Source organism: Sarcophilus harrisii, chromosome 1 (assembly GCF_902635505.1).
Source record: "Sarcophilus harrisii chromosome 1, mSarHar1.11, whole genome shotgun sequence".
NCBI lineage: Eukaryota > Metazoa > Chordata > Mammalia > Dasyuromorphia > Dasyuridae > Sarcophilus > Sarcophilus harrisii.
In genome coordinates, this window is record NC_045426.1 from 586,907,221 (window position 1) to 586,930,812 (window position 23,592).

General features: G+C 33.3%; 1 protein-coding gene across 2 annotated transcripts in view; it reads right to left on the reverse strand.

The window, feature by feature from the left end:
- LRP12 (LDL receptor related protein 12) overlaps nucleotides 1–23,592 on the reverse strand; it is a 102,060-nt gene that overhangs the window by 46,645 nt on the left and 31,823 nt on the right. The window contains exon 2 of one of the 2 annotated variants that reach the window (XM_003760320.4): nucleotides 10,588–10,644. The exons of the other annotated variant lie outside the window; for it this stretch is intronic. Within the exon in view, the coding sequence (XP_003760368.1) occupies nucleotides 10,588–10,644 (57 nt within the window). The remainder of the gene's footprint in view (nucleotides 1–10,587; nucleotides 10,645–23,592) is intronic. 2 annotated transcript variants of the gene reach the window in all.

Consider the following 23,592-nt stretch of genomic DNA (forward strand, 5'->3'; position numbering starts at 1 on the left):
CTATGGGATTGGTCTTAATACAGTGGAAAGCACTGTGGCTCTGGATTGAATGTGATCAGGTTCAAAACCTAATTCTGAAACTTACTAACTTATATGACTCTGGGCAAGTCCCTTAGCTCTCCTAGACATCAGTTTTCCCACATGCAAAACAAGAATGCCTGTGGTCTAAACTGATCACATTGGTCCACCATGCTCTTGGCCCCAAAGTCTAGCCTAATGAATACATCTTATATTGCTTCAGTTCTCCTAATCCCAGGGGGAGAGAAGTCATTCAAAGTCCACTTGATACTCAAAATCTGAGTACTGGCAAATATCTACATAAAGCTTTGGTCATTAAAAAAAGTTTGCAAAATTCAAAATGTACATATCCCTCCAAAAAAGTATATTGTATATCCCAAAAATGTGTTACATATACAATTATGTTTCATAAAGTATAATCTTCAATAAAATCACTGAGATTCAAAACCATATTTAGAAAGGCAAAGGATAGAGTGTGTGTTTTAACTGGAACTTCAGGATGATGAAACTTTCTACCAAGGCAGTCACTTGTTCTACAATTTGTAGTCTTAGAGAATAGAGGTTAAAAGACCTGCCCAAGATCACACAGCCAATATAAACGAGAAGTAGGATCTGAATTCAAGTCTTCAGGCCTCTGAGGACAGTTCTCTGTCCAACATGCCATGAGAAACATACTTCAATATCATCAATACTATTCTTCATTGAAATCAGTGGTACATTTGGTCATTTCTAATTCCTGCAATACTCACTTTCCCCGCCAAATGAACTTAATTCTCCTGTGAAATATTATAGGTAGCTAGGTGACATTATCAGTCTTGAAGTTAGGAAAACTTAGAGTTCAAATCCTGCTTCAAACATGTACTGAATCTGAATAAGATATTAGCCTTTTTTTGCTTCAGTTTCTTTTCATATAAAACGGAGATAATAGCACCTATCTTACAAGATAGTTAAGAGGATCAAATAAAATGATATATATAAACTGTAGTTGCAACCCTTAAAAAACTATATACATGCTAACTATTGAAAATGTTATTGTGGTTATTTAGCTCTTAACTTTTCAGTCATATTGTGTCTACTTAAAATGCTACTATTAGAAAATGTGGTATAATGGAAAAACCACTGAATTCTTGGGGGAAAAGTTAGGTTTTAGGAATGGAAAGAAAAAAAATTATGATTTTTCTATTTAAAAAACTGTCTAATTATTTACCATATTTCTTGATTCTAAAATTCCCTCTCCCATTTTTTAAGAATATAGTTTATAATAAGTTGGGCTTTATTGTGCCACAAAGGACATTAAATGCCAAAAAGACTAAAAGTCATTTAGGTATATAAGGCCATACCAATGAATGAATTATAGCAGTGTTCAAATGAAGGAGGGATATCAATTTATTTAATTGGTACATTTTCAGGGAGGAAAAATGCATTCATTTGTTTTTTTCCAACATCTATATATTTAATCACAGAAACTACAAAGTTATATAACTGTCCTACATCAAAACAGCACAATATGAGTGTTTTCACTCTTCATAAAACAAAAATTACCACATGAGACCCTTGATTAAACTTAAATTCTACTGTCTCTCTCTTTTTCTATTCTCCATAATATTAATAGAAAGTGACATAATACAATCTGGATCATGGAAAAATTATAAAGGGGAAGAACAGATATTAAAACAATTCTCATTCAATAAATGTTCTCTTTTTTTCCCAGGAGGGAAAAACAAAAACAAAAACCTTTTTTGCACTTACAGGTAAGACATAATACCCTAAAAATAATAAACAAGAACCACTAACATAAAATTTAGTTCTTTGGAGACTATAATGTTCTGTGATGAACAGGTATAGAATATCAATAGAATAATACTAGTGCTTAAAAAGATAAGCCTTTGTTTTTTTTAAAGGAAGAGCAAGTTTTTTTTTTTTGTTTTTTTTTTAAGCAATGCACAATTTTCCAAAGGTAATCCAGTCCATTCTCCTATTTCAACTATTAGCTCCATCTACTATTCTTTCGCAGTGTCTATCTAAGTTATATTGATGTCTGTTTTTTTTTTTTTTTTCCATAGCCAAACTAGGCATTTTTTATCTGCTTGATCTCTCCACTGTGGATAGTTACAAGAAAGTATTTTCAATGTATGGAGGCTTTGCAAAGTTCAGGCGTTTGATGCAATTAGCATAATGTCATCAGCAAACAAAAGCATGTAGAGGATATCAACATAGGAAATTCCTTTTTCATTCTAATTCTGCACTGACTATGTACACCTTTGGCTCATGTCTCACTTGATGGTAACATGTACAATTTCAACATATGAATGAGAAACATTTCTGGAAGAAAGTCTTAATGAACATGTCATATTTTAATAAAAATTTCTTTAAGAACAAAAGTAGTACAAATAAGCACAGTAAGATATTTTTTTTCTCTACTATTCCAAATTATGTGACTGTAAAGAAGTAACCTATTATTATTATCATTTACAAAAATGTGCTTATTTCATTTTCATGCATTCATCAGAGGTATCATGCCTTGTGAATAAAGAATGGCCTCAAGGGAAGAAAGACCCTACTTTCAAGTTTTATCTTTGCCATATAGTAGTTACCCATAGTTACCAATACTTACCTGGTAAGTCACTTAAATTCTAAGTGTTTGTCAACTCTTTAAAATTATAAATTGCAAGAACGGTACTGATAAGCATTGGTAATTTCCTCACTTGGGGAAATCCCATACCAATGATTCCTACAGCCTATGTTTATTAGTGACAAATCAATGTAATTGTAGATTCTTCTCATAATTTGTAAAGATAGGTAAGTAGGCATATAGGTCAGCAGACAGTCAACAATCATTTATGAAGTGCTTTCTTACTATGTGCCAGGAACTATAAATTATAAGTATACAAAAATTAAAAACTAAAAAACATGATCCCTGCTCTCATGGGGCAACTTCTAATGGAGGAGAAACAAGCAAATAACTGCCAAGATATTCACACTGTTATTGGAAATTAATCTCAGAGAGAAGGTACAAGCAGCAGAAATGACTGGTAACAGTCTCTAGCATAAGGCAAAATTTGATATTAATCCAAATCACTGATATTTTCTTGTGCAAATTACTTATTCATTATTTTTTATTTATGTATTTTGGTAAAAAGAAGGCTCCTCATATTTTTAAAGTATTTGATATCTTCTCTTTTTTCAGATATTTTGAGAACTGATCTTTCAATTTCGAGCATATAACTCAGGGGTCTATATTGTATATATCAAAATCATAGGGGAGATGGCAGTCAAGATGCCAATGATGATCTGACTTATCTGGTACATATTGCCTACTAATCTGTTCCTTTTTTTTGTTGCTTCAGATAAGTATCCTTTTATTTAGATGGGCATGTCCTTTTATTTTCATATTTACTGCTATACAAAGTGATTAACATTAATAACAATGACTTTCAGACACTTCAATCATTGAGACAAGATTAGACTGAGTACAATATATTCTACTAAATTCTCCCCAGTGGGGTGTGTCTATTTGTCTATCTATCTGTCTCTATCTGAATGACATCTATCTAGAAATCACTGAATCCATAGGAGCTGAAAATCTTCAAGAGAAAGAACATCCAGGAAAAAGGGAAAGGGAATGTAAATACAAAAAAGACAAAAAAGAAAAATTTCCATGTACCCAGTACAACATAGGATATAAATCTAAATTTATAGTAGCTCTCTTTGTAGTGGCAAAAAACTGGAAATTGAAGAGATGTTGAGGAATGACTAAACAAGTCTTGGTATATAATTGTAATAGACTACGTCCTATGCTATTAGAAATGATGAGCTGTTTAATTTTAGAAAAAAGATAAAGGCTTGTATATAATAATGAAGAGTGAAATGAGCAGAACTAAGAGAATATTGCACACAGTTAAGAACAACTCTGAATTTTCATTTCACACTGTTACTTTTTTGGGAAAACTATGTAATACATACCACATATCATTTTGAAGGCTGCCCTATTTTTCTGTGCTTCCTTCTAAGTCTTCTTTTGTTCTCTGCTCTGAATTCCCACCCCCCCCCCTTAACCCTACCCTGCTTCCTAGAAAAGGCTCCCACTAGAAATACACACACACACACATATGTATATGTGTTATATATTCGTTTGTATATGTCAAGTTTTTGACAATCTCCTAATTTTCCTGATTGCATCTTTTTGTCCTTCATTATTAGCACCCAATATTAAAAATACCTCACTAGTTCTGGGAAATATCTTGGGCTTCTAAGAAAGGCTATCAGATGAGCCAGACAGCATTCAGAAATTATAATAAGTCTGTGAATATGTATATATGTATAACTGCATAATATGTATAACATAATATATACACTTCTATTTAACAGTTCTTTCTCTGGATATGGAGAACATATTCCTTCTAGGTCCTTTGTAGTTGATTTCAGTATTTATAATAATACTCAAAATGATTTAAGTCATTCAAAGTTGTTTTTAGAACAACATTGCTATTACTATGTACAATGTTCCCTTGGTTTTGCTAATTTCACTTTTCATCTTTTTCTAAAATTAAACAGTTCATAATTTCTAATAGCATAATAGTAGTCTATTACAATCATATACCAAGTCTTGGTATGTCATTCCCTAACTGATGAACATCTCAATTTCCAGTTTTGTGCTGCTACAAAGAGAGCTACTATAAATATTTTAAAACATATAACTTCTTTTCCTTTTCCTCTAATTCCTCTTAGGAAATGGACCAAACAATGGTATTGCTGGGTCAAAAGGTATACACAATTTTATAACTGTCTGGGCATAATTCCAGTGCTCTCCAAAATAGTTGGATCAATTCACAATTCTACCAACAGTGAATTGTTTAGTGTCCCAATTTTTCCACATCCCCTCCTCCCACACTTGTCACTTTCCTTTTCAATAATTTTAACCAATTGGATAAATATGCAAAATGATATCACAAAATTGTTTTAATTTGTATTTCTCTAATCAATAGTGATTTAAAGCATTTTTCATATGACTGTCATAGCTTTTGATTTCCCTCATCTAAAAAAGGCTTGTTCATATTCTTTGACCATATATCATTTGAGGAATCATTCATATTCTTATAAATTTGCTAAAGTTCTTTATATATTTGATATGAGGTCTTTATTTGAGAACCTGTCTACACATATTTTCTCTCAATTTTCTGCTTTCCTTTTAATCTTAACTACATTGGTTTTATTTATATAAAACCTTTCAATTTAATGTAATAAAATGATCTATTTTACTTGCTCTCTCTTATTTGTTCATGAAGAAATAGTAGAATGAAACAATCAATTCTGGGAAGAGTCACGGGCTTATTCTAATTTGTGAATGCTGGCTCAGTCCAGATCTTTCATCACTTCTTATAGATTCTCTTAGAAACTTATAATGCTACTATTAGTTTCAATATTGGGTGTCAATAATGATGGACAAAAAAGATGAAATCAGGTCAATCAGGAGGAATATGAAAAAGTAAAAACTAAATGTGCACATATGTAAATGCATACATATACCCATTAGGCATACATACCTATATATTTGTGTATATTGTATGTGTATATAACATGCATTGAGAAGGAAAGGTCAAGAATATACTCAAATAGTTTAAGAAGAAATATAATGGAAATAATTTTTTAAAAATGGATGATATACATAATTATATAATCAGAAGTTGTCTAAAATCTGAAAACAATTACTGTAACATATGGAATGCTTAATAAAAATTAATAAAAAGCCATTCTAAAATAATGGACAATAAAATTAAGGAGAAAAATTTCAGTTCTATTTCTGAGAAAACCTCAAATACTAAGATCTGGTTCTTCTCAGTGAGGAGTAATTAAGCCATCAAAGATAAATTTACATATTAACAGAAATCTGGCTTTCCTTTTCCATCCATTCATTTTTTTTTTTTTTTTTTTGCTTTGTAGGAATCAATTAGATGAAGGAGAAAACTGTTCTTTTCTGGTAAGAGTTATGATAGCCAAAAAGTGAGAATGCTCTTCTTATTGCCCCCATCAAGGAAATAAATATGAACCAAAGAGAAACGACTTTAAAAAATTATTACTTGGAAAAAATTTTTCTCATTTCCCTGTTTCTTTATGGTTCAGGAATATTAAAGTCCCAAATGAGCAGAAGTTGGTGATAAAGGCTAAGAATAAGCATAGGGTTTATTTAGCTATGAATATGAATATAGCTCTGTGTAGACAGAACAAAAACAAATGATGAGAAAGCTAAAATAATTAATATTTTTATTTTATATTGGGATAAAGATCTAAATTAATGAAAATTACAGGAAAATTAATTTAACAACTATCTGAAATTCAAGATTAGCTAACAGATGGTAACTAAATACTCAAAGCTGCTTTAAAGGAGTTCGAGTTACCAGATCTGGATGAACTGAAAGAAGTTCCAGACAATATTTTTGAGCTATTTTTAGCTTTATAAGAGATCATGTAGTAATAATGAAAGAGAAGGGGAAACATTTCATTCTAAAAAGGGAGAAAAGCATGGAGTCAACAAACTGTAATTCAGAGAGTTGAGTTGCTATTCATGACAAAATTCTAGAACACATTACTAAAGGGATAGCTTTGAAAGCATTCAGAAAGACAGATAGTGATCAACAAAAGTAAGGTATCAACAAGAACCAATTCTTCCCAATTAGTCTTACTTCTTTTTTGGGAATTGGGTAAATAGAATGGGAGGAAAAGGGAATGCTGTAGACATAACCCTCTTAGATTTCATCAAACCATTAGAAAAAGTAGCTTAACTAATAAGCAACAAGAAGAGATATAGGAGAGTAATTATTAATGGTTTGGTGTCAATCTGAAGGTACAGTTTTGCTCCATTAGACTACAATTGACATTGTGTTTTGTTCCAAGTGCCACATTTTAGAAAAGACATATATGAGATAGAAGGCAATCAAGAAAATAAAAGAACTGGAGCCATATCATAACATGATTGGTTATAGAAATTGTTCATTTCTGAGTATAAAGAAATCTTAGGAAGAACATATTCTAAACAGCAAATCTGTAAGAAAGAGATTAGGTCCAGAAGATAAAACTAGACGCAAAATGTAGAAGTGACAGAGAAGCATATGTAACATAAATCAAAAGAGAAGCATATGTAACATAAATCAAAACTTAACAGAGCTATATCAAAGTGAAAGGGACTGCCTTGGGAGACAGTGATTTTTTTTCATCAACAGAGAGGTTTTAAAGTAAAAAAGCTATGTCAACAATGCTATAGGGAGGATTCTTGATGAGTTAGATAAGACTTGGAATTGATACCTTTGGGGTCCCTTCCAACTCTTAACTCTTAACTCAATTCATTAACACTGAAGTAATACATATGTTATGGCACTATTTAAGACATTTCATTAGAATACTATACAGAGGATTTGAAAAGTCTTAAGGCAGTATTAAGCTTTAATAACTAAAACATAGTCTGTCTACTGGGAGGCCCAGTGTAATAAGCACATCAAACTTGTACTTCTGTCCCAAATCAGGAAACTAAAAATATGTATGACCAATTTTATAAATTGAAGACCATACATCAAAAAATTACTTATTGTTTATACATGTAATTGAGAAAAAATATTTAAAGAAAAAAATACTTACCACCAGACCACAAGAGTTCTTAACCTGCAGTCCATAACCTTTTTTAAAAATAAGGTAATAAATATTCAGTAGGTGCCTTCTGTGGGTCAGGAACTGTGCTAAGAGCTAGTGATACAAAGAAAGAAAAGACAGTACCCTGAACTCAAGAAGCTTTTGGCCTAAGTGTGGAGACAACATGCAAAAACTTACACGAGCAAGCTAAATACCAGAGAAACTAGAAATAATCAAAAGAGGGATAGCAAGAGGACAATGGAGGTTTTTTGTAGTTGGGATTTTAATTAGAACTTGAAGGAAAATCAGAGAAAGCGGGATATGGAAATGATAAAGTAGGGCATTTCCAAGCATGTAGGCAGTCCAGAACTAGGAGATAAGAGAATCTTATTTTAAGAGAAATTAGAAGGAGGCCAGGTTGTGAAGGACACAGACTTTTTTTTTTTTTATATTGCATTCTGAAAGTGACAGAAGTCATTGGAGTTTATTGAGCAAAACAGGGTGACATGAGTCAGACTTATGCTTTAGGAAGATAAGTTTGACAGCTAAAGTAAAAACAGAATGGAGTGGAGAGAGACCTATGGCAGGGAGACCAATCAGCAAACTATTACAACAGTACACTTTATCACAAGGTGGCAATGTTACAGGGGAGAAAGAATGTATATGAAAAATGTTACAAAGATAAAATTAGCAATTCTCATCAATAGATTGGATATGAGAGGTGATAAAATAGGGTTGAGGATGATACCCAAGTTGCTTATGTGGGTAAATGGAAGGATGGTGATATTCTCAACAGGAAATGGGAAATCTGTAAGACGGTGTTTAAGATATCTATGAGAAATTCAGTCTAATATCCAATAAGTAGCTGGAGCAGGGGCAGCTATGTGGCGCAGTGGATAGAGCACCAACCTTTAAGTCAGAAGGACCTGAGTCCAAATCTGGCTATAGATACTTAACACTTCCTAGCTGTGTGACCCTGGGCAAGTCATTTAAGCCCAATTGCTGCAGCAAAAAAAAAAACAATCAACCAACCAAACAAAACCACAGATCAGCAGAGAGATTAAAGCTTGACAAAAAGATTTGAGAATGATCAGTCTAGAGATAATAAATAAATCCAATGAAGCTGATTATGTCCCCAAGGAAAATTGTGCAGAAAAAAAGAAGAAAAGGTCTGGGGCTGAACTCTGTAGGACACCCACAGATTGAGTTAGCAAGCCTGACTTGCTAACTTGCTAATTTGCTAATCCAGTTTAGGAGACTGAGCAGGGGTCAGCTAAATAGGAGAAAAATTAAGAGTAATGTCATAAGAATCTAAAGAGAAAAAGGTATCAAGGAGAAGATGTTTCATAGTTTCAAAGTTTACAGAGAAGCCAAGAAAGATTAATACTGAGTAAAAGTCATTAGATTTGGCAATTAGAAAATTGTTAGTAATTTTGAAAAAAGCAGTTTTATTCAGATGATAAGGTTGGAAGCCAGATTGTAAAGTGTTAAAGAAGACAGTGAAAATTGGTGCAGTGGATAAAGCAGCAGCCTAAAGTTAAAAGAACTTGAGTACCAATCTGGCTTGAGATATTTCTAGCTATATGATGCTGGGCAAGTCACATCATCCCAATTGTCTTATTAAAATACACACACAAGAAGAAGAATCTAGAATTGGTTTGTTTTATAATCCTATGTATTTTATTTTATTCATTTACAAACATTCCTAAAAGAGGTCCAAAGATTTCACCACACTGGCAAAAGGATTCATGATATAAAAACAGCTAAGAACTCCCAGGAACAAAAGGATGTCATCTGAATAATATAACTGAGTGCAATATTCATGGCCTACTATCCATGGAATTAACAGGTAAATAAAAATAATTAAAGATCTGAAAGGCTTACAAACAAATAGAAGGAAGTTATGTAAGTAAACATACCTTTCAAAATGAGTGACAAACATAAAAATTATTCCTAAATTGCATCTACCTAGACAAAGATGTAACTGTTGGCAACTTGCCTAAGAAAGGTAAATGATAAAGTAAATGAAATTTGTGGGGGGAAATTTGTGTGTGAGAGAGCTGAACACAGTTTTGAATGATCAAGGGTAGGAGTTAGTGAAGAGAAGAAAAGGCTCAAGAACATGCTAAACGAGATTTTCATGAATTTCTAAAGGGAGGAAATGATATGGATAAATAGCTTAGAAATAGAAGACAACGTATAAGTGCAATGAAGAAATTAATATATTCTTTACCTAGAACAGAATGTGAAAATTATAATACACTGCAAGAAAGAAATTAAGGAAAGGGTAGCTTCTAATTTGCATTTATCTTTAATGTCCATATAGACAGACCTGGATGGCTTTATTACTAAACTAGGTGCTTCCATTAAAAAAAAAAGTTTTGTTTTTGTTTTTCTTTTAATTCTTTTAAACATCAGCTCAGTATTATAACAACACTTAAAAGTTAAATTCTTTCAGCACTTAAGCCAACAAAAAGTTTCTAGTTCATGCATACTAGCTTTATATATATATTAAAATTTATAGTCAAGTATATAATATAGCTAGTGTTACTATTTTCAATCTAAATCAAGTAAAGTATTTAATTTCTGACTCCTCTTTATAGGAACCAAAATTCAAAATTATATTTTAATAAATTTCATTTCATATAACTTCTTGAAAAGAAAAATATCAATTCAACTTAGACTAACTTTTCTCTTAGTTCAATGTTTGCATGGAAAAAATAATTAAGCAGTCCGTTCAGAAAAGCATAATCACTTCATGGGCATGCAGGTATCAATTTTATCTTATGAAAATTTTTCCATGTTCCAGTTGCTTCATTCCTTATTACATGCTGCAAAAGGCAGTAATAATTTTTATAGCCAAATATCACTTCATAAGATACCAGGTGGCTTTCAATATTTACCATATAAGTCATGCATGAAATTTAAACATTACAAAAAATGACTTACCAGTTGACACTCCTGAAATATGCACATTTTCAGAATGTTCTGCAAGAGCACCATTTCCTAAAATTAAACATAATGAATAAACTAATTTCCAAGATAAAATTTGTAAAAATTTCTTCAGATCCATTTTCTTTAAAAGGGCAAGAAAAGGCTAAGCTACTTTTATTAGTTTTCAATTTAAAAATCAAGACCCTTTTCACTAACCTTTTTAAGGTTATAATAAAGACAAAAACAATAAATATGGTAGAGAAAATATCTTAGAAACTATCACAACACAAAATTATATACAATGTATTATTTATGCTGACATATAACTTTTGTTAAGATCAGAGGATTTTTATATTTCTGTTAAATTCACTTCATAAAGTATTTTTAAAGACTTTTAATGGGGGGACAGGGGAGGAAGGGTAATGAAATCAAGTGGAATCCCTAGTGAGCTGAAGTATAAAAAGTTAAAAGAGAAGTTTAATTATGGATGTGGAAAATTAGAGGGATATGTATAAAGACAAGAGAAATGAAAGGTAATGTTACTGTATTCTTCTTCTTCAATATTTATTGATATACCCAATAAATGAAAGTGAAAATGTATTGGTACTACCCCTGCAGTTATGAACCTCTCTGGGCATTTTCATTGGATATCCCTCTGGAATTCTCACCTGCTGCCTTTTCTGGCTTCCTTCAAGTGTCAACTGTGAGTGCTTTTTCTTTGTTGATTATCATCTCTAATTTATTATATGTATGAACACACACACATACATGTTGGAATCTTTTACAAAGTGTGAAGACGTTGGAGTTGATTTGATCTGATTTTGGGCCAGAACTTGAAACAAGGTATTAGGTGGAACTGACTGAACAATGCTTATGTTCACACCTTTAGAGAGCACTCTGGGAGATAACCCAGAATCCCTCTCCCTCAAGAAGGTGGAGTTAACCTTTGGGAAATCGCATAAATGAAGGAAGCTCTTGGAGCGAAAGAGGAATTTCTCCTGAACATCAACAGGGCTCTGAGACAGAACACTCTGGAAGAAAAGACTATTCGCCACAGACTGGAGATTGAGAAGCCACAAGTCGGAGCTGGCTGGAGGCTGAAGAAAGCAGAGGCAGAAACCAAGGACAAAGCTACAAGATCTCTTGGAGCCAGGCAGAGAGATAGGCCTCAACTAACTGGGCGAATTTGTAAGGAGAAATAAACATTTGCAACTTTTACCAGCTGGCTGAGATTTCGAAGTAATTATTTATTTCAACTAAGACTAAGGCCGGCCTCCCAGGAAAAACCACCACACATACATCCTGTTTGTATAAAGTTATGTACACTGTTTTTTCCTTCACTAGGTTGGGAATGTGACTGGAGAGATTGTCTTGTGGATCCCTCTGCATCCTCAGTGCTTAACACAGTTCCTGTTGCATAGTAGACACTATTAATGTGATAACTATTAATGTGATAAGCAATACTGTATAATGACCAATTGTGAATGACAGCTATTCTCAGTAATATAGAGATCCAAGACAATTCCAAAGGACTCATGATAAAAAGTGCTATCCACCTCTTGAGAAAGAACTAATGAAATCTGAAAGCAGATCAAAACATACTATTTTTTCACTTTTTTGCGTGTGTGTGCGCATGTATATGGTTTGATTTCTTTTGTGTGTGTGTGCTCTTTCACATGACTAGTATGGAAATGTTTTACATGATTGCACCTGTAAAAGCTCTTATCAAATTGCTTACCATCTCAGGAAGGCGGGAAGTGAGGGAGAGAATTTATAATTCATTTTTTTTTAATGAATGTTAAAAAATTGTTTTTTCAGGTAATTGCAAAAAAAAAAAAAAAATTAAAAAATAAAAGGGAGAAAACATTAAACTATTGACTGACTTTTCAAGACTTCCCCAAGATTTACTGCCTATAACACACATTTTGGCACTTAATCACATTTTGTGTGATACTATTTGTCCTATGTTTCATGAAGTCATTTCTTTAACATAACTAAACTCCTTAACTATCACAACATTATACATACCACCATTACTTCCTACAATACCACATATTTACAAATTTACAGTAAAACTTTAGATAACTGTTGAAATGAGTAACTGAATTTCATCTAAGACAAAATATTGCCCTAAAATGTCTAAAATATTAGGAATATTTATTTCCTGAAGTTGAATTTGATAGTAAAATCTTATTTTATAAGTTTTGATGTTCAGTCATTTTTCAGTCATGCCAGACTCTTCTGTGATCCCATTTGGGGTTTTCCTGACAAAGATACTGGAATGTTTTGCTTTCATACAGCTATTAAGTGTCTGATTAAAAGTCAAGTTTGAACTCAAATCTTCCTGGCTCTAGACTTGTTCCTCTAATCACTGTACTATCTAGCTGCCCTTAGTTATATTTTCTAAACCATATCTATACTTAAACACATCAATGATATCACCTATGTAGATGTTTCCTCCATCCATTTAGATCTCAAACAATCGATTCCTACTCATGCAGTGCAATTCTTGGCTGTGTCCCCCCCCCCCCCCCCAATCCTCCATAGGGAATCCACACAAACATCCAGTTCTTACTCTAGTTCTTTTTATAGTCTGTGCATATTCACATAATAACCTCAATTTTCAGTTGCTAACTTATACTTAAGTCATCAAGAGAAATATACTGAAGCCTACTTGTGACTTCACATCTCTCCAATGTCTTTTGAATTACTCCTAACTTTGATTATCCATAAAAAGTTACATATAAAATTTATAATCCTAACGTATGTAATCATAAGATTCACACAAAGTTGAAATGAGAATTTGGAATCGAATTTTATCACACCTAATGTGAATTTTAAAACTCAGAAAAGATTAACAATAAAAGTAGACATGATTAAAAGAGAAAAATAACTAAACCACATTTGTGCTTAAAGGTAAAATTATATAAATATGTCTATATGCGCAAAGATGCACACATAAACACAAACTTAATATACAAGATCAAAAAGTACAGTTTTAAACTTTAATTGCTTTAAACTATACTTAGACTCATATACTCTTTTATTTATTTATTTATTTAATAGACTTTTATTTACAGGCTATATGCATGGGTAACTTTACAGCATTAACAATTGCCAAATCTCTTGTTCCAACTTTTCACCTCTTACCCCCCCCACCCTCTCCCCCAGATGGCAGGATGATCAGTAGATGTTAAATATATTAAAATATAAATTAGATACACAATAAGTACACATGACCAAACCGTTATTTTGCTGTACAAAAAGAATCAGACTCTGAAATATTGTACAATTAGCTTGTGAAGGAAATCAAAAATGTAGGTGGGCAAAAATATAGGGACTGGGAATTCAATGTAATGGCTTTTAGCTTAGACTCATATACTTTCAATATGGGCTGAAGAGTATATTGTTGTGCCACAGTTCCCTTTTGATGTCCTGACCTAGTTTCCCTAATTGTGCTATTTAGTTACCTGAGGCAGAGGCTTCAGGTAAAAATCTTTCCCTCTCAATGTCTGATGAGATAAAGGTCTACCTCAGATGCTCTGCCCCAAAAACCCAGGCTATAATCATTCCCTCTTAAATGGTTGATGAAATAAAGGTTTTATATCTTTAGGTTATAATCATTCCTTCTTAAAGTTTGACAGGATAAAGGTTTATCCATTTTAGATGTCATTAGAATATCAGTAACCTCTCCAGTACCTCCCTCCATTGTGTCATTCTACGTGACTCCCCCCATTAGGTTATCCCCATCCAGGTACCTCCCCCATTATGTCATTGTTCTTGTTATCCTATAAAAGAGTCTTGTTGTCTAATGCTCAAGACTAGATTCTTTGAGATGATAGTCTTGTCCAGCCCTGGCACCACATGGATCCATTTGATCCCAATATATTTCTCCATTTAATAAACTATTAAATTGGTCTCTAATCTCTGTCTTGCTCCGTTTCTCTGGCATTACAATATCATCTAAAATAATTAATTGATTTACATGAAGAAATATGGCGAAATTATAAAAGGCAGGGATCCTAATAAGTTCCTTTCAGACCTGGAAAAATTAAAAAAAAAAAAAAAAAAGAAAGAAAGTAAGAAAAACAGAAGATAAGGACACGATTTAAACTTCAGAAAAGTAAGATAGGACAGATTTCTAGCAATCATTGAATCACAAAAGGAATAAAAATTTCTCAGCTTTTTAGGACACATTCACAAACAATGACTGTGTATCTCAGTGTGTAGTCCAATGCCCAGAACATGGTAGATAGATACTTCATACTAGTTGACTAACAAATTAGAGGCCATCAAGTTCAATCCTTGCATTTCACAAAAGAAAAACTGAGAAATTAAATGACTTGCTTAGGGTGACACAGTTAGGAAGCTCTCGGGTTAGGGTTTGAATCTAGATCTTCGTGACTCCAAATCTATGACTTTATTTAATGTACTATGATACCTTTTTAGCAATAAAAAGAATATTTGAAGAAAGGATTTAAATATAAATGATTAAATATTATAATCCTAAATAACTGGTAGGTTAAAGAATAAGTTATAGAAATAGAATTTCATCAAATAAAATTATTAAAAGGAGAAAACACTAAAATTAAGATACATATACCTATTTCTCCTTTCTGTATGTATTTTTTCTTCAACAGATAAGAGAAAAAGCAGATCAATAAACTGAACATGTAACTAGAAAAACAGCAAATCACAAACTTGGAGGTAAATACTAAAATAGGAATTTGAAAAATTAAAGAAGAAATGACAAAATTGGAAATTTTATATATACATACAGATGTACATTGAATTGATAAAGCTAGGAACTTTGGGAGGAAGTAAATTCTTAAGATGGGCAAACCATTTGCTAAAGTAATTTTTAAATAAAAAAGACAACGAAATTATCACACCCAAAAATGAAAAAAAAAAAAAAAAAAAGACAAAAAGAGCAAGTGAATATTGATTCAAAAGTACTGATTAAAATATTAACAAGGATGCTACAGTAACATATTAATAAGTTTTATACTATGACTAGATTGGGTTTATAAAGGGAATTTAGGGCTGATTCAAGAGTAGGCAAGAAACATAAATAAAAAGTCATACTTTTATCTCCCCCCAAAATAATATATCACATCAACAGATTTAGAAGACTTTTGAAAAAATACTCCAACCAACCCTTATGATATATATATATATTGAACAAAAAGCATAAAAACAAATGAGGCTTTTCTTAAGATCATTACATTACTTAAAACCAAGCACTAGCATTCTTTATAATAGGAATTCCAAATGAGATCAGAAGCAAAGATGACCACTGTTGTAACTAGTAGAATTCTCTAGATATGCTAAATATAACAATCTGACAATAAGAAGTTGGAAAAAAAAAAGAATACAGTAAAAAATAAACCAAATTATTAAGAGTTTCAAAAAATAATATGATTGATTTACTCAAGAGAACCCTAAATAGTCAACTAAAAACCTTAATTGTAACAATTCTAACTTCAGTAAAGTAGACGGTATAAATAAATTCACAAAAAATCATTAGACTTTGTATATTGGTCTGCTGGAAGAGAGAGAATGAGAAATGCCATTCAAAATGGTTATAGGATATGAACAAAACTATCTGGAAAGTCACCTACCAAGATGGAAACAAATATAACTGTAAAATACTCTTTATTTAAAAAATAGGTTTAATTAACTCAAGAAATATTAATTGCTCACAGTGAGCCTATGCTAATAAAAACAATAGTACTTCCTTAATAAATTCAAATTTTGTGTAAAATCAACCTATCACAGATTTACTTCATGGAATTATATGTAATTCACCTGGAGTCAGATTCTCAAGGGAAATAATGAAAAAGCTAAAGAAAGGTGGCTTAAAAGTATTACATTTCAAATTTTCATTTAGTTTCTACTTTTTGATACTATTTAAAAATGCAACAGTTGATTAATGGAACATTAAGTACACAAGACTTATGGTAATCAACATATGCAAAGACATAGCTACTAGAGTTAAGAATTTACTTGAAAACTGCTGGAAAATGTAAAGAAACTTGGAGAAATTAGATTTAGACCAGCATCTTATGCCACAAACCACAATAAACTCCAACTCAATATATGTTCTAAATATTTAAAGTTATATCATAAACAATTAAAGGATTAGATGAGATGCTTTTCACTATTATTGATGAGAAAAGAATTCTTAATAAAAGTAAGGAATATAGTAGAACATAAGAGATGAAATGGACAATTTTGATTATATAAGGTTACTATATTCAACATGTGTTTGGATTTAGAAACTTACTGTGACCCTGAACACTTCACATAACCTTGTTTAATTAACCCCAGTTTCCTCTTCTGTAAAATGGGCTGGAAAAGTGGAAAACCACTCCAGTACCTTTGCTAAGAAAACTCCAAATGGAGTCATAAAGAGTCATATATGACTATAAAATGAATGTCATGCTAATGTTTCATTAAATGTATGTACTCTTAGATATATCTATTGTATTTCTGATTCTTTATGACAAAGTAACTTTATAAATATTTTTGTGCATATTTAATTCGATTTAGAAATGGATTGATAGGTCAAAACGTATGTCTAATATAGGTTAGTGATTTTGGGGGTATAACTAGGAAATTGCTTTCCAAACTTGTTGAACAAATTTAGAGTTTCACTAAGAGCTCATTAATATCACTATTTTCCATAGGGTCTTCAACTATTGGAACTGTTATTTTTAAAACTGTCTTTGTCATTGTGATAAATGAGGTGGAAAAAAATCTCAGTTGTTTAAATTTCTAATTCTTTTGTTTAGTATGAAGTAACATTTCTTTCTTATAGTTGAGAAAGTACAAAAGGTTACACACACACACACGGCAACATTGGTATTGTGCTAAACTTTTTTTTAAATAATAATTTCATATAGTTCCCCCTCCGCAGAATCCCCATGGTGACTGTCCTAATGCCCTTTGGCAAATGGACGTTACCCACTGGGGCAAGCAGCTTATTCATGTTACAGTAGATACTTTTCCAGGTTCCCATGGGCAACTACTCAACTAGGCAAGGCAACCAGGCATGCCATCTCACATTTGTATCATTGTTTCTCTTTTACAGGCCTTCTGTCATGCCTTAAAACTGACAATGACCCCACAGATTCCTCTAAAGGCTTTGCTCTCTTTTTACAGGAATTGGGGATTTGCCACCTCACAGGCCTTCTGTATAACCCTACAGATCAGGCAGTGGTTGAATGTGCCAACCGCACACTGAAGACCATGCTGCAGAAGCAAAAAGGGGGAGGGGGAGGTGATAGGATGCGATGCTTAATTCAGTTCCAATGGGATGCCGCTCTCTACACACTTAATTTTCTTCAATTTTCAGCTATCAATAACCTTACACCAGCTTTATGCTTCTTTGCTATGCCACAGGTTAAGGATTCACAGGTTTCTCCCCATACCAGGATGGCTCCAACACAATAGTGAGTGATGTGGAAAGATATATCAGATGGGTCATGGAAGGGGCTGGGGGTGGTGCACAAATGGTATGCTTATATCATTCCAGGTCCTGATGAAGCCAGACGATGGGTGCCAATCTGCTCGTTGCGACTCCTGGGACCTTCAGAACAAGAAGAAAAGCAAAAGGAGGCAGAAAAGGAGAACCAGGACCTTTATACTATCAACTTCTTGATTTTTGACAAAAATGTACTGGCTCCGGCAAACAGGTTTTATAACCCACCAGAAGGGCAGTGTCCAGTGCAAGCAGCAACACTATCTTTAGATAATCGCCAGGTGATGTGGAGAGACCCAGAAAGTGGTGAATGAAAGGGACCAATAAGCTAACTGCTTGGGGGAGAGGGTTTGCTTGTATCTCTACATTTGGAGAAGAAATCAGATGGGTGCCAACGAGTCGTATTTGCCTTGTCCATTGCAGAGAGATGGAGCAGACCCTTGAAACGAAGGAGAAGACCCAAGAAATACTGGGTGGTTCTGTTGCTGATTGTGCTCACCATTGAAAGAGTATGGTGTTTCACTCATGGACACCGAAAATTGTTGGACTTGAAAACCCTCAGGAATCATTGGATTCTGTGAGACATGATAAGATTGTTGTAGGACTTGAAAACCCTCAGGAATCATTGGATTCTCTGAGACATAAGATTGTTGTAGGACTTGAAAACTCTCAGGAATCATTGGATTTTCTGAGAAATGATAAGACTGTTATAGGACTTCAAAATCTGCTGGAATCATTGGATTCCCTAACACATAAAAAGACTTTTGCAGGACTTCAAAACTTGGGGGGATCATTGGATTCCCTGACAATGGACAATAGATTAGTTTGGACTATCTCTTGGCTGCTGAAAAAGGCGTATGTGTAACTGTTGTTTACATAACCTTCTTCTAGGACTTCTGGGGATCTTTTACATTGCCATGTTGATTTATATTGTTTGTTATACCGCTACATGTGTGTACAATTCCTGTTTGTTACACCACATCGAGCCTGCACTGACTGAGGGGAGGGTCATCCCTAATAGCCCCTGTGTTATTGCTATGTGCTTGTGTAATACCTCCCATGCTGATGGGTTTGTGCATAATAAGACCCTTCAGCCCAGAAACCTGTTAGCAACCCCCACTTCCTTTTGGTGCTTTTCATCTCCCTTCCTGAGATGAGAGGGCGTGATCATCTCCTTTTTAGTGCTTTCACCTCCCTTCCTGAGAAGTCAGGGGGGTCATGATCACCTCCTTTTTGGTGCTTTCACCTCCTTCCCTGAGAAGTCAGGGAGGATGTGATCACCTCCCCTTGGGGGCTCTGACCTCCCTGAGGAGTCAGGGATGGCATGACCACCTGTGTTCTAAAACAAAAGAAAATGGGAGATGTAATGGGCTGAAGCTCGAGTTGATGCACTGAGGTCCCAAGCATGTAAGGTTAAATAGTAATTGGACCATACTCTATTAATATATATGCTTGGAGAAAGAATGGCCCCCGCCTACTCTTTGTGCAAGTTCTGATGTGTTGTATAGGAAATGACGATTTTGGTGGGTGGAGGCAGAGGGGCAGAGAAAGAGGCGGGAGAGACTGCTGGCTGGCTTCTTGTCGCAGCTGCTCACATTGCTATCACGATCCCCCTTCACCTCCAATCCCCCTTCACTTCCACAAAGAATAAAGGGTGAAGATTTTCCCTTAATCTGAATTCCTGACTCCTGATTTTAAAATACGCGGTCATCACAAAAACTAACAGAAATCATATGATCTTAAAAGATTCAGAAAAAGCTTTTGACAAATTATAGCACCCATTCCTATAAAAAACACTAGAGAGCATAAGATAAAGGGAGCTTTCCTTAAAATAATAAGCAGTATCTATGTAAAAACTAGAGCAAGCATTACCTGTAATGGAAAGAAGCTGGATGCATTCCCAATAAAATCAGGGTGTGAAACAAGGATGCCCATTATTATTACTATTATTTAACATTTTACTAGAAATGTGGACTTTAGCAATAAGAAAAGAAAAAGAATTTAAAGGAATTAGAATAGGCAATGAGGAAATGAAACTACCACTTTGCAGATGATATGATGATATATTTAAAGAATCCTAGAAAATCATCCAAAAAACTACTGGAAACAACTAACAATTTTAGCAAAATTGAAAGATATAAAATAAACCCACATTAGCATTCCTATGTTTCTGATAAAGGCCATCAGCAAGAGATAGAAAGAGAAATTCCATTTAAAATAATTGTGGACAAAATAAAATATTTAGGTGTCTCTCAGTCAAGACAAACCCAGAAGCTTTATGAACACAATTACAAAACACTTTTCATACAAATAAAATCAGATCTAAACTACTGGAAAAATATCAATTGATCAGGGGTAGGCCACACTAATATAATATAAATGACAATTCTGTCTAAAATTGTCTACTTACTTAGTGCATACTAATTAAACGGCCAAAAAATTATTTTATAGAACTAGAAAAAATAATAACAAAATTCATCTGGAAGAAAAAGATTCTAGAATATCAAAGGAATTAATGAAAAAAAAAATTACAAAGAATAATGGCTTAGCAGTACCAGACTTAAAACTATCATAAAGCAGTAGTCATCAGAACCATTTGGTACTGACCATAGTTGTGGATCAGTGGAATAGATTAGATACACACAACACAATAAATAAGGCCTATACTAATCTAGGATTAGGTAAATCCCTAAATTCCAGCTTTTGGAATAAGAACTCAATATTATGTCAGAAACTTGACAGAGACCTACATCTTACACCCCATACCAAAATAAGGTCAAAATGGATATATGATTTGGGCATAAAGGTTGATATACCATAAGCAAATGAGGTTTTACCCAATCAATCAATAGAAACAAGATTAAAAGGGAAATACAAAGTTGGAAAAAATTTCTTACAGCCAGTGTTTCTGATAAAGGTCTCATTTCTAAAATATACGAAGAACTATCAAATTAATAAGAATAAAATTATTTCTCAATTGATAAATGGTCAAAGGAAATGAACAATTTTCAGATGCCAAAAGTAAAGTCATTTATATTCATGGAAAAATGCTCTACATCACTAGTGATTAGAGAAATACAAATTAAAACAACTCTGAGATACTACCTCACACTTCTCAGACTGACTAAAAAGACAGAAAAAGACAAAGTTGGAGAGAATATGGGAAAACTGAGACAATAAGGCTTTATTGGTGGAATTGTGAAATGATCCAACCATTCTGGAGATCAACTTGGAACTATGCCCAAAAGGTTATAAAATTGTGCACACCCTTTGACCCAACAGTTCCACTATTGGGTCTGTATCCCAAGGAAATCATAAAAGAGGGAAAAGGACCCATATGTGCAAAAATGTTTGTAGCAGCTCTTTTTATGGTACCAAAGAATTGGAAAATGAGTGGTATACAAAGGTAATGGAATATACTGTTCTATAAAAAATGATGAACAAGCTGAGTTGCAGGCTAAGTTGATCAGTTATCCATACTAAGTTTGACAATATGACTTGCACCTAAATAAAGGTGAAGCAGACCAAGACAGAAATGTAGCAGTTCAAAGCTCTTAATGCCACAAAAAGATCAAGATATAAATAGCCTCTGAATTTCCAGCCTAGGTGAAATAAAGAAAAAAAAAATTGTTTCTTAAAAAAACAAAATGGAATTAAATTTTAGTTAACTGCCACTAAAGGACAATGAAATTTTAAAGTAATTTTAATTTTGTTAATTTTAAAAGGAGAACCATTGCTGAAAAATGGGAATTTCTACAACAATCTACCCTAAGAAATAAGAATGTTCACCCAGAGAGAACTATGGGGACTGAATGTGGATCACAATATAGTATTTTCACCTTTGTTGCTGGTTGAGTGCTTGTTTTCTCTCATTTTTTTTTTCCTGTCTAATTTTTCTTGTGGAGCAGGATAAATGGAAATACGTTTAGAAAAATTGCACATGTTTAACCTTTATTGGACTACTTGTTATCTAAAGGAAAGGAGAGGAAGAGAGGGGGAAAAAAATAACATTTTGCAAGGGTGAATGTTGAAAACAATCTTTGTAGGTATTTTGAAAAATAAAAAAAAAAAGCTATTTTTTAAAGAAGAATAAAAAAAGAAATGAGAATTTCTAATATGACCTCTTGCATAATTTCCCTCTGCCAAATCCCCATTAGATGTCATCCATCTTATATTTGAATGCTTTCAGAAAAAAGAAATTCATTACCTAATCAAGCTTTTGGTCAGGTCCAAATTCCTAGAAAATTCTTTACACTAAACTAAAGCCAGTGTTCCTATAATTAGTTTTATCTTTTGGGTCCCTACAAACATAAATAAATAAACAAACAAATAAATAAATCTAAATCTTCCACATGACATTATGATGGGAAATGATAACTTTAGATAATGCTTAAAAATCATCACCATGTTCCTCTATTCTCCAATCTAGATTTTACTTCAATCTTCAAATTCCTCAAACATCATGATTACTCTCCAGTTTGTCAAGGTGATAGTGCCCTACCTACAGAATTCCAGATAAAATCTAACCAGGGGAGAAGTCAGTCACTTGTCCTGGACATTGCATTTCTTCTTCTTTTTTAAAATTTTATTAAAGCTTTTTATTTACAAAACATGTGTATGGGTAATTTTTCAACATTGACCCTTATAAAACTTTCTGTTCCATATTCTTCCCTCCTTTCCCCCATCTCTGCCCTAGATGACAGGTAGTCCAATACATATTAAATATGTTAAAATCTATCAAGAAGGAAAAAGAAAACTGAGAAAGAAAACAAAATGCAAGCAAACATCAACAGAAAGAGTGAAAATACTATGTTATGGTCCACACTCAGTTCCCACAGTCCTCTCTATGGGTATAGATGGCTTTCTTCATCACTGAACAAGTGGAACTGATTTGAATCCCCTCGTTGAAGAGAGTCACACCCATCAGAATTGATGATCTTATAGTCTTATTGCCATATATAATGATCTCTTAGTTCTGCTCATTTCACTTAGCATCAGTTCATATAGGCCTCTCTAAGCCTCTCTGAAAATATCCTGCTGGTCATTTCTAACAGAACAATAGTATTCCATAGCATTCATATACCATAATTTATTCAGCCATTCTCCAACTGATGGGCATCCATTCAGTTTCTAGTTTCTAGCTACTACAAAAAGGGCTGCCACAAACATCGTTGCACATGTATGTCCCTTTCCCTCCTTTAACATATCTTTGGGATATAAGTCCAGTAGATACACTGCTAGGTCAAAGGGTATGCACAGCCTGATAACTTTTTAAGTATAGTTCCAAATTGCTCTCCAGAATGATTGGATCCATTCCTAGTTCCACCAACAATGTATCAGTATCCCAGTTTTCCCACATCCCCTCCAACATTTGCCATTATCTTTTCCTGTCATTTTAGCCAATCTGACAAGTATGTAATGGTATCTCAAGAGTTGTCTAAATTTGCATTTCTCTGATCAATAGTGATTTGGAGCACCTTTTCTTTTGACTACAAATAGTATCAATTTCTTCATCTGAAAATTTTCTGTTCATATCC